The 12,516-nt window shown below is 42.1% G+C and overlaps 1 protein-coding gene across 1 annotated transcript in view; it reads left to right on the forward strand.

Moving 5' to 3' along the window:
* CELSR2 (cadherin EGF LAG seven-pass G-type receptor 2) overlaps positions 1–12,516 on the forward strand; it is a 94,949-nt gene that overhangs the window by 70,922 nt on the left and 11,511 nt on the right. The window contains exons 16-30 of the mRNA XM_063297705.1: positions 310–411; positions 962–1,056; positions 2,068–2,277; positions 2,917–3,100; positions 4,121–4,264; positions 5,537–5,720; positions 6,245–6,412; positions 6,529–6,655; positions 6,989–7,189; positions 7,582–7,756; positions 8,109–8,221; positions 8,796–8,875; positions 9,291–9,417; positions 10,008–10,130; positions 10,981–11,111. Of these exons, the coding sequence (XP_063153775.1) occupies positions 310–411; positions 962–1,056; positions 2,068–2,277; positions 2,917–3,100; positions 4,121–4,264; positions 5,537–5,720; positions 6,245–6,412; positions 6,529–6,655; positions 6,989–7,189; positions 7,582–7,756; positions 8,109–8,221; positions 8,796–8,875; positions 9,291–9,417; positions 10,008–10,130; positions 10,981–11,111 (2,164 nt within the window). The remainder of the gene's footprint in view (positions 1–309; positions 412–961; positions 1,057–2,067; positions 2,278–2,916; positions 3,101–4,120; positions 4,265–5,536; positions 5,721–6,244; positions 6,413–6,528; positions 6,656–6,988; positions 7,190–7,581; positions 7,757–8,108; positions 8,222–8,795; positions 8,876–9,290; positions 9,418–10,007; positions 10,131–10,980; positions 11,112–12,516) is intronic.

Below are 12,516 nucleotides of genomic sequence, written 5' to 3' on the forward strand. Positions count from 1 at the left end.
CTTCTTACTTTTACTCACCAATTTTCTGAACTAAAAATCTCCCACCCATGAAAGGGAATAACACCATGCTATCTATGTCTTATTTCATGTGAAATCAATTTTCTTGGAGGTGGGTTGTTGTTTTCTGTATGACCAGAATACCTTCTTGCCCATCATTTTCTATATGTAATCTATTTCCAAAGTAAGTATTTGTAAAAATATTAGGTCTAGATTACCTTCCCATTTATTTTAGACATGCTTACTGAAAAGAGCACACTGAGTTTTCATAGAGCAAATAACTACTCACAGACTCTCTCTTTTTCCTTGCAGTGAATTATGATAGTTGCCCTCGTGCCATTGAAGCTAATATTTGGTGGCCACGCACCCGCTTTGGCTTACCTGCAGCTGCATCTTGTCCCCGGGGATCTGTAGGTAATGAAACCTCTTTAAGAATGCAGTCATACACATACAATAATTAGTTGAATTATTAAATGGTCTTTGGATGCTTCCAGACAAAGGTTTTCTTTAGTTACCGTACCCTGTGGATGACATTGTATGGGTGGCCAAAGGAAGCAGTCTTCCTCAGATAGTCATCCCATGGTTTCCTAGCCGTCATCACCAAAAACTCTGTTATGGAGTAAGCATTGCAATAACTATGCAATATATGTTGATGTGCAGTTTTTTCTCTCTGCTTGGAAGCACTTTTTGTGTGAGTATTATACTCCTCTTAGCACCATGGAAATCTGATTTGCTTCTGGAAAAGAATGTCCCACATTATAAAAAGAAAAATACAAGTAGAATCCCATTCTTCTCTCTATTTGAGAGACATGTGTTTAAAAGATGAATGTTTTAACCTCCAAGAACAGAAGAAACAAACCTGAGCAAGCTAATATATTGTGGCATTTGGTTTTGTGGATCAGGTTCCATGCTGTCAGGCCACTTTCCCAAAGACGATTTCCTCTCCTCTCTTTTGGCTCCACAGGGACTGCTGTACGGCACTGTGATGAACACAAGGGCTGGCTGGCACCCAATCTCTTCAACTGCACTTCACTGACTTTTGCTGTTCTCAAGGGTTTTGTAAGTGCTTTTCTTCCATTTTTCCTGTTCCCAGAGTAAAGCCAGGAATCTATGGATTTACTCCCTTCTATATGTGTGCATGAATGCAAATGTATACTTTCTTTATTTTTATTTCACCAAAATTCTCCAAAGCAATGGAGCTCTTTGTCCTGACTAGACTTGATTTCATTCATAGAATCCCCAATCCTGCCTATTATTGTCCCTTGACTATATAAGCCAGGGAGGAGGTATTGTCACTCTTAGTAAGTTGCTTCACAATGAACTTGTGGACACTGGGCCTGTATTTAGGCTTCATTGTAAGAACAGAAATACAGCAGTTTTCTCAGGACCGCTTCTATTTATTGTCTAGATTGATTGAATGGCATGGCAATATGAATTGTCTTTTAACAAAGAAGTACAGGTAGACCTAGCTTACCGACTGCCTCATGCAGTAACCATTTGAAGTTACAATGGTGCTGAAAAAATAACTCTGGGACCAAGGAGCACATTTATGACCTTCACAGCATCTCTCTCTCTCAGTCACATGTTCACCATTACAGTCAGTTAATATACATTGTCCTGTGCCTGGCCCATTTTTTTTCTTTTTTTCCCCCTCACAGAGCAGAGAGATTGCTTAAACAAGTGATCTCTTCATGAGTTGCTTTTCTCTAAGCACTGGCAGTTGCTGCCTGTAACGACAAGACTTTAATCACTTTCACTTTCGGCCATTTCACCTTGTGTAACCCTCACATTTCCAGGTTAATTTTTAGCCCTATGACTAACCTGAAAGATGGGATTTTCAGAGTACGAACTTCTGTGATGAGTATTAAATTCAGCACTAGAGCATTTTGATTAGAGTAGCTTAGGGTAAGCTTTGGTTCCATCTCTGACTGTGTCTTAGCAAACCTGTGGTAAGACAAAAGCTGCAACTGAGCTATCAAGAATCTGTGTTTGGTTAATTTACCTTGTTTTGTTGAAGCAAGATACCTTCTACACCTTGTGCAGAATATCTTAATCTTTCCTGTGGAACAGGCAGAGAGATTGTTGCGGAATGAATCATTTTTGGATACAGAGCAGTCTCAGCGGGTAGCTCTCCAGCTTCGCAACGCTACACAGAACACCGAAAGCTTCTTTGGTAGTGATGTCAAAGTGGCTTTTCAGCTCTTAGCCCAGCTCCTGAAGCATGAAAGCAACCAAGAAGGCTTTGGCTTGGCTGCTACCCAGGATGTTCACTTCACCGAGGTAAGCCCATGGACTCAGGTTCATATGAAATGGAAACTCTGAGAGCAGTGCACACTTTTGAAGCAGGCAAGCAGGTTTGGTACCAGAGCACAAAACAGGTTTTTTTGACAATATCAGAAGTTGATCTGATACTGGTTCTAAGCTTGTCTGCTCTTTGGAGCATGAGGTCCCTTATTAGCTTGGTGGAAGAGAAGTGGTAAACATCCTTTTGCATCTCTCAAGAAAAGCAAGTTGTTTGGTGCTTCCACTGATGGAAATCTGTTCAATTCAGCTGGGCATTGTGGAAAGAATGACAACTGGCAAATTATGCTTCATCTAAATGATTAGGACTAAGAATCTCATTGGCAGGAGCATGCTACAGAACAGTGTCGTATAGACCCAAGGCCTAAGTCAGTCTTCCAGTGAAGATTACTTTCTTAATAAATGTGGGTTGTTAAAAGGCACACATATTGTAAGCATCAAGGCAACAGATGTTCCTGCAAGAAAATGTCAGCAATGAATATCCTTTTGCCATAGATGCCTGCAACTCTTTGGCCTTCCTGTAAATACAACAGAATCCCAGTCTTGCCCCTTGAAGCAAGCTGTTACTTTAGATTTGACACTTAGCTGTCTCAGAGTAGTCTTTTTTCTGTCTTACAGAATTTGCTTAAGGTAGGCAGTGCTCTACTGGACAACAGCAACAAGCGTCACTGGGAACTGATCCAACAGACAGAGGGTGGCACAGCACAGCTGCTCAAGCACTTTGAGGATTATTCAAGCACTCTGGCCCAGAACATGCGCAAGACATATTTGAACCCATTCACCATCATCACACCCAACATTGGTGAGAGCATGAGAATAAGGATGTTTCCTAATTAACAAAACAGTAGTTCTATGCATTTCACATAATTATATTTGCGGTACGTTAATCTTCATGTGAATAAAAACAATAGTAAATGAAGCAGGTATGTTGTGCTTTTATACGGCTGAAGCACACATATTTGTTTTGTGGCTGGCCCCATCTTGGAAGAGGCATTCTCTTGTAAGTTCTGGAGTAAGAGGGCTGTTTCTTCTAAAATTATGCTTGCTACCAGTTTCTGTAAGCAGCAATAATTTGCTCTAAATGCTACCTTGATTAAGAAATCAAGGTAGAAATATATCCTTTATATTTATCAAAAGGTTTTAAATTAAGCAGTATAATCAATTATGTAACTAAATATTGAAGACAGGACTGTCATGCTTTTTCTTAAGTCATTATAGCAATTTTCCTATGATATCTCCATAGATGTTCAATAACCCTAAGGTATGCCTAGAATTTTATCTGCATATTAATAATAGGGAACTGAAATGGGTTTTCTTAATTTCACTTAGTTAATTATTGGCTAAGGTATGGGCCAGTGATTTCCCCATTCACAGATCATATTAGCATAGTTAAGTGAACGTAAGTGGGTTGTGAGACTGTGTTACCGGTACTGTCAGGCACAATACTTCCAGGAACTATGGCTAGGGTATACTGGTGGTGGCATTGTATAACGTGGCCTCATGATTCCTTCACAAGTTTATTTAACCTAGTAATTAAATAACAACAACATGTTCTGCAAATAGTGTTTTATTTTTTGCCATTATGAGATGGTTTCGAAGCTAATGTGTGTGTATGTGTTGCTTTGGTCTGGACACATAGTTAGGATTTATGACAGTATGTGGAGATAAATGGAAAGGACATAGATACCCACTCAAGAACGTCCAAGTCAGAGTTAAAGATTTATAAGTAAAACAGTGCAGCTGCGCACTGGCATTCAGTTGACTTGATGCCTAATGAGTGTATATGTGTGGGTCTCTGTCTATCTATGTCTTATATTGGCAGTTATTTCTGTGGTAAGGCTGGAGAAGATGAACTTTGCTGGTGCCAAACTGCCCCACTATGAGATGCTCCGTGGTGAGAAACCTGCAGACATAGAAACTACTGTCATCCTACCTGAAAGTGTATTCAAGGCTCCAGAAGGCAAACGTGAGTGAGGGTGAAATGTGAGGGTGAAAATCCCTAGTATTCTAAAAGATGCTAGGAAGAGGATTCCATTGATACAATTCTTCTTTGACAATACATCCCATTTTTACTGCCCGAAATCTTTTATCTGGGGCATGAGCAATAGAGAAGCATTACCACATAAACATATACAGTAATTTATAATCCCCTGACTGCTGGTCAGAATTCACAATGTTGGACTGATTAGATCTTTTCTTTTACCAGTTGACCTTTTCCTGAAGCCTTACTATATGGCACTTCCTAAGACCTTAAGTGACTGGGTTTATTCAGTAAGCTAAGCCGTAGAGTACTTACCATGATTTATTGAATACAGCAGAACTGGCAGTACGCTAAAATAAATTACATTATGGCTTAGTGCAATGTGGAAATCCATCCATTCTATCCTTACCACCTTGTGTTCTGACAAATAACATAGTTGTGTTACTTGACAAATACAGGGATTTATTCTGGGGCTTTGTGGCTACAGGAATGCTTTGGATGATCAATGCAATTCAGTACTGAATGCCATGATCAAGACTAAAACACACATGGTGGGAAGTTCCTATTATCTTTCCTCATATATTGCTTTAATAATAAAAAGCAACTAATGGGAAACTGAAATGGAAAATAGAGACCAATAGAAGGAAGTCTTGTTAATATATCCTTTCCTGTTATATAGTATGCAAATTACAAAAATTCTCTTGTTTTCTCTGTGTGAGGGAAAGGGAAGAGAATATCTTTGACATGAGGGAAAGCTTCAGGCCCTGACAAATAGGGCTATGGATGTTATTAAAATAGCCAGTCTGAAAGAACAGTAGTAGGAATAGCATGGTAGATCAGAATGATGTCAGAAGTAGTTTAGGATTGTCTGTGTTGGGCTAGGCAAGAGAGGGCCAAGGCAAGGCAAGAGCAATGAAGTTGTAGTTTCAAGTAGCAGGTAAACCAGGAGAATTTGGGTGACTCTAGTATACAGACAGCTTCTGATCACCTGGTAGAAGGGAAATGGTGGTCTTATAGAAATAAGGACCATGTCATGGAGGTAGAGGCAAATCTAATTAACTGCTGAAATAAGTTCATAAAACATCTCCTGGAAAATTGTACCTGCCTATGACCTTAGGTTCTTTTTTTGTTTCCCCAAAAAAGCAGACTACAAATATTGGAAATAAGTATTAGTGAAAAAATTCAGTCTCTAACCTTGTTTAGCCTGTTGCTCTGGCAAAATAAAATGTGGCTCCATGTTTCATGCTCACTTTTCAGAATCTTCTGTGGCCAGTGCCAAGCATTTGCCAGGCACCAATGAGGAAGAAGAACTTGCCCTTATGACAAGGCAGAAGAGACATCCAGATCTAAGTGAAGGCCAGGCCATTGCCAGTGTGATCATCTACCGCACCCTGGCAAGTCTGCTTCCAGAGCAGTATGACACAGATAAAAGGAGCCTAAGGTAATGCCTGCCTCACAACTCCATGCACAAACATATTAGTAGAGGGTGTAGAACTGTTCGGATACACAATGCTTGTATTTTATTCCAATTCTTCTTTGGGATGAGGGGTTCTCCATGTTGTTTCCTGAATGGGTTGTTGAAACTCCAATAGCATCATGATTCTCTGGTCCACAAAATGTGGAGCATGACTATTGTTATTTGCCTGGTTGACTTCGTCTAGGTTTAGAAATTAAGCAGGGCAGATCCTGATTAGTACTTGGATGAGTGACCACCATGATTGGAAGGTTGAAAAAACATCCCCCAAAGCAACGGCAAACCACTTTCTGTACTATTGCTAAAAAAAAAAAGATACATGGATGTAATCATGGAGTCTCCAAGAGTCAAGCTTGATTTGAAAGAGGTTTTATTTTATTTGATATGCTAGCAAATGTCTGGAAGCACTAAGTGAGGGACTAAGCAGAATTCAACTTTACACAGGTGGGAAACAGTGATTTAGGTAAATATATGCCCTGTTGTCATCACAGAGTCCCCAAGCGTCCCATCATCAACACCCCGGTGGTGAGTATCAGCATCCATGACAACGACGCATTGATGCAACGAGCCCTTGAGAAACCCATCACAGTCCAATTCCGGCTGTTGGAAACCGAGGAGCGGACCAAGCCTATCTGTGTCTTCTGGAACCACTCCATCCTGTGAGATCTATTTCCCTAGCAAAATGTTGGGGACTGACATATAACGAACAGGGAGGGAGCAATAGATATTTGTGAGGTTCTCAGGCTGACACATCCTCCTTGACTCTGTTTTTCAGGGTCAGTGGGACTGGTGGCTGGTCAGCCAAGGGCTGTGATGTTGTCTTCAGGAATGAGACCCATGTCAGCTGCCAGTGTAACCACATGACAAGCTTTGCTGTGCTGATGGATATTTCCCGCAGAGAGGTGAGACAAATAAGGACCCTACTTGGAGAACGGGGGAATGGGGCAAGGGAGAATTCTGAAGGGAGCATAACATAGTAGCAGAAATTAGTCTTTGGCCCCTTAAGGGTGGTAGACTCATAGGACTAAGAACAGCTATTTAGGCCATCAAATACACCCCCTGCTCACTGCTGGAATTCAAGACAAATAGCTATCTAGCCTCTGTTTGAACACATTCAATGAATGGGAATAATTTATTCTACTGTCAAATTGCTCTTACTTTTAGGGAAACCAAATAATAACATCTAAATTCACATTTTCATGAGTATCCATTAATAAATTCTCTGTTCCTCCCAGAATGGTGAGATCCTGCCCCTGAAGACTATCACGTATGCCTCCATTGCTGTGACATTGGGCAGCCTCCTGCTTACTTTCCTCTTCCTGGCTGGATTGCGAACTCTGCGATCCAATCAACAAAGCATCCGCAAGAACCTAGTGATAGCACTATTTCTTTCTGAGCTCATCTTCCTACTGGGCATCAACCAGGCTGACCTGCCAGTAAGCACCTGTGTGGGTGGGAGAAAAAGGTCAGGGAATTCTGCTAAAAATATAAAGTTCATAGTCACTGACACATCTAGCAGTATCAATGCAATATTTGCACTGGTTTTGCTATCTGTTGCTAATGATTAATTGGACACCTGCCACCCCTGAAGAATCATACAATGCTATCTGGGATCTTTGCATCCTTCTTTGTTTGGGTGCCTTTGAGAGGCCAAGTAAATTGCCTTAAATTAACAGCAGCAGCTCCTGGAGATGTAGATCAAAGATAGGGAATTAGGGTAAATATGTACCTTTCTGAATATACAGTGGAATGGTTCATTACACTTCGGTTTTTGTGCATATTTGGGACAGGTTTCCTAATCCTGATCCTTTGTCTCTTTCCATGATAGTTTGCCTGCACTGTCATTGCCATCCTGTTGCACTTTCTATACATGTGTGCCTTTGCCTGGGCATTGCTAGAAGCACTACACATTTACCGCATGCTGAGTGAAGTGCGAGACATCAACTATGGCCCCATGCGCTTCTATTATATGGTTGGCTGGGGTGTGCCAGCATTCATCACAGGTGAGGCCTGCACTAAACATTGTATAATCTGGCTCACAGCCATGGCCATTCTGAGGCCATGATACTCTTTTGAGAAGCTTATTTTAGTAAAGAGAAAATGGAATGAGTGTTTCCTTGCTCTGCTAGCCTTGTAACAGGCAACTGGGTCAATTTAAGCAGGAGATGACTGGCCTAGCCAAAAAATGAGATAGGGCTGGAGTGGACTGGGCTTCAAGACTTGTTAGATTGATGCTGTTCTGTCACAGTTCCTGCAATTCCAGTCTGAGTGGTAGTCTTCTGTTAAGAGTAGATGAAATGACTTAAGGTCTTAAGTTTCCTCTTTGTTGATTGCTTTGTATGGTATCCTCCTTAGGACTTGCTGTGGGCCTGGATCCTGAAGGGTATGGGAACCCAGACTTTTGCTGGCTCTCCATCTATGATACACTGATTTGGAGCTTTGCTGGTCCCATTGCTTTTGCTGTTGCAGTGAGTAGAGAAGCAAGGGAATGTGGGGAGGAAAGGCAAAAGGCCCACATTTGGCACTAGAGGATAACTCTCTGGCTCCATAAGACTACTCCTGGTTTACATGAGGTGAAAATTATAAATGCAGTGAGAAAAAAACAAGAGGTCTTTGCTTTATGATGGACATGGCAACCATTTACTTTTCACAGAAATGCTTAGTTTTATTCACCCAGTGGGTGCCAGGAGTGCCTAGTTCTGTCATTGTATTTTGCTATCTGAGGCACTTTAAAGAAGCTTGGAAAACAATCTTCTGACTGAACTGACTGAATATGCAATGGAAGGCTGAGAAGCATTGCCCAAAATTGCAGCTCTTCCCTGCTCCAGCAGGAACCTCAGATGATGGGTTACATGAGTTTCCCAATCAGTCATACAGTAGCTATAGGATGCTTATAAAGAGAACTGATCTTTGCAAGACCAGGAAAGGGCATTGCCAAGGAAGAGGGACTGATACAGTATCTAAAATATTCCAGGTTTGGGAGGACATGGTATTAGCCAGAGAGAAGTCTAGTACTAATCTTTTCCCTCTTTCATTCTACAGATGAGTGTCTTCCTCTATGTCCTGGCCACCAAGGCCACTTGTGCTGCTCAACAGCAAGGTTTTGAGAAGAAGGGGACAGTGTGAGTCTGGTATTGCTCATGCACAACTGCTCTTTTCACCTATTATGAGCACTTAACTGTCCTGCCATGTCCCTGCATTGTGATTTTTACTTTTCTGGTCCCATGTGCTTTTCCTCTGATTTGTCACCCTTATTATTGTCTCTACCTTATTGCACCCTACTAGGTCATTCTTTCTGCTGCTTTCCGTTTTCTGACTTAACACTGATATATTCCAACAGTCGATGCTTCCAGTATTTTTGTTGGAATTGGGGGATCAGTCCTACACAGGTACAAAACTAAGTAGTACAGCGAAGCCGGCAGAGGACATGGTCCAGGGCCAGCAGACGGAATCAGGAGCTTATTCATGAGTGATATTCTACCCATGGGGTTGCTGTGTGGGAGAGACCACACTGACTATGCTCCTTCTCTACTGTAGCTCTGGTCTACGGTCGGGCTTCATCTCCCTGCTGATAATGAGCGTCACCTGGTTGCTGGCTCTGCTGTCCATTAACAGTGATGCCATCCTCTTCCACTACCTCTTTGCAGGCTTCAACTGCCTCCAGGTAATTTGGGTATAAGGAGATAGCCCAATAGCACACATTGATGTGGAATCTCCCCAAATCAGTCACATTTGCTCAGTAATATCGATCTGTTATCAAGTCCCCCAGTTAAGTTTTTTTCCCACAGTTTTTTACCTTTCCTCCAAGGACTTGTTTATCTCAATTTCATACAGTAATATAAATTGAGGAATCAGGCCAAAATTAATTATGGAGAATTTAATGTGGCTTCTTGAGTATGACTGATCTCTGAGTGGCAATTGGAACGAAGGAGCATGAAAGTCCTATTGGTCATGATGCTGTATCAGGCATGTCAGGCACAGTCCAATTAGCAGGGGGAAAGGAGCCAGTTTTTTTAGTGGGCTGGTGTCTTTTAAAGGGTGAAATAGTTCTGGAGGTGTTCTGGGAGACACATACAAAATCTACATGGTACTTGGACTACATGTTTTACACCTCTGGAGTAAATCAATTCTTATGTTCTTGAGCTTTATAAAGCTTCTTTTTATAAAGTTTTTTTTTTATGAAGTTACTGAGCATTATAAAGCCTGGAAGTCATGAGGCTGCCATTCAATGCTTCTGCTCTCATTGTTCCATAGGGACCCTTAATCTTTCTCCTCTGTGTCATCTTATGTAAAGAAGTGAGGAAAGCTCTCAGATCTCTTTGTGGAAAGAAGCACAGCACTGATCCTACCCTCACCACCAAATCTACCTTGACAGCAGTGAGTATTTCAAGGAGCTTTCTTTCCTAGGATCAGTGAGGGCCAGTAATGCATTTGAGTAGAAAATCTGGGGTATTTTGTTGCAGAGTTTGACACTGATTTTAAAAGGCGAAACAAGCAAAACATTGTCCCGGAGTTGGCATTTTGCTCCAGTTCAGAAATTTAAGTCAAATTTTGCATCAAGAAATGACAGTGAAGCCATTGGCAATGAAGCAAATGTGCATACATTTGCATGTTTTGCCTAACTCATTCACCTACTATTAGTATTATGGAAGGTACAAAAATGATGAAAGACATTGAAGCCAATTTATGTACAACCTCCAGACCTGATGGCATGAGTGCCCGCATCTTTTCACAATCATCGGTATCACTTAAAACGGAGTAATTTCACTAAAGCTGAGATTCTCAGGCTACTTTCATCTCCAAATTTTGTGTTGCTTGGAACAGACGGCACACATAATATCCTGTGTCTCACTTTCAGATAATCTTCTGAGCTTTTATATCCAGAATACAGCAGGAAAAAGATGGGGTGGTTTCTTCCAGCAAAGATGAGTTTTGGCAACAGATGCCAAGGAACAACTAGTGAATGCCTGTGAGAAAAAACACACTGCTAGGATTGAGGAAAGAGTCATCTTATACAAGAGAGATAAATGGTCAAGTAGATGAGGCAAACTTGGCATAGTGGAAGATGTGAGGTCCAGGACTGAGAGCTGTGCTAGCGAAAAACGCTCAGTTCCTTAATCCAGTTGGTGAAAAGAAAAGAAATTCAGAAGGGGCTCTGTTAAGTTAGCTCTTGCCCCTCTGCTGCTGTTAATTGCTCTCTCCCCTATTATTCTTCTGATCTCAACAGGCTTATATCTGCAACAATACCTATGTGGATGGGCAATTGTACCATACGCCATTTGGGGACTCCACTGGTTCCTTGCATAGCACTGTCCGCTCAGGCAAGAGTCAGCACAGCTACATCCCTTTTGTGCTCAGGTAATGCTAAGGCCAGGGCCAAGTGATGATTGCTATTCCCTGCATGTGAAATAATCTAACCATCCTTAATGAATGCGTATGCATGCATCAGAAATAAGGTACTCTTGAGTAGAACACTCTTTATCCCTGCTGTACATTAGATTAGTTTCTGTTTGGTCTGTTGCTGAGAACTGCACATGGTATACCTGAATCCTGCTAATTGCCACCTGTGTAGTGTAGTGTAGTGGAGGTAGCGAGACATGTAGACCTCCAGGATATTTCTTTCTAGGCACTACTTTATGGCCATGTTAAAGTGCTACCCATCAGTCCCTGAGGCAGCAAAAAGCAATCCAGGCACAATGTTTGGTGCCCCCCGCTGGCTCTGCTTGTCCTCTACAGGTGTGATGCTGGCAAATTGTACTGTCTTTATGTACAGTGTATAGTGGGGATTCATGGATTCCCCTGGCTTTATTTCCCTTGCTTCTTGCCAAACATCACCAGGTGGCAGGAAAATATCCACCACTCTCCTTAACGTGCGCTGGTGCTGGGCGGTTGTGTTTTGACAGGTACATTCAAAGATTGCTATTTGGAATAGCACTAAGATCTAAAAGAAGGGCATCCAATTGATTATTGGACTCCCTTTGAATACATGTAAACAAAATACTTACACTGAACCAGACTGATCGTTGGGCTCCTTTTGGACAGAATTTTAGTGCCATTCCAATGTGCGCCAAAGCCATGTTCGAAAGCAGCTGAAACAACAGGCATGGGTAGACTTGTGCTGTGAAGCAGCAGAGACAGAGCTATCCCTCTCTCCTTCTTTGCCATGCAGCTCAACTCTGCTGCCATCACAAGTCAACTGTTGTTCAGGCTGATCCCAGTTTCCAGGTGGGATTGATTTGCAGATTTGATGGGAACATGGGAGAAAGGCTGCTTTGAAATAACTGGACTCTTGTGCAGCCCAAAGCAGAATAACATTGGAAGACAGCATCCACAGACTGGAGGGAAGGGAACAAGCCGACACCAGCCAAAAGTGGCCAATGAGTGCCAGGCTGATCCCATGCCCTAGGGGAGGTCACCTGACTCCAACATTGATTGAATGGTCAGAGAAGCATATCAAGTTGCCCCCAAAATAAAGCTGCCATGCTTTGTTGCCTGATTAAATGGGAAAGCACTAGCATTGCCACAGCTAGGGAGAACTTTCTGAAAGTGAAAGGTCCCCTGTGCGAGCACCGAGTCATGTCTGACCCTTTGGGGGGACACCACTTTCAGGACATTTTCTTGGCAGACTATAGTGGGGTGGTTTGCCATTGCCTTCCCCAGTCATCACCTTCCCCAACAAACTGGATACTCATTTCACCGACCTTGGAAAGATGGAAGGCTGAGTCGACCTGAGCCGGCTACCTGAGAATCCAGCTTCCGCTGG

Source organism: Candoia aspera, chromosome 3 (genome assembly GCF_035149785.1).
Source record: "Candoia aspera isolate rCanAsp1 chromosome 3, rCanAsp1.hap2, whole genome shotgun sequence".
Taxonomy (NCBI): Eukaryota; Metazoa; Chordata; class Lepidosauria; order Squamata; family Boidae; genus Candoia; species Candoia aspera.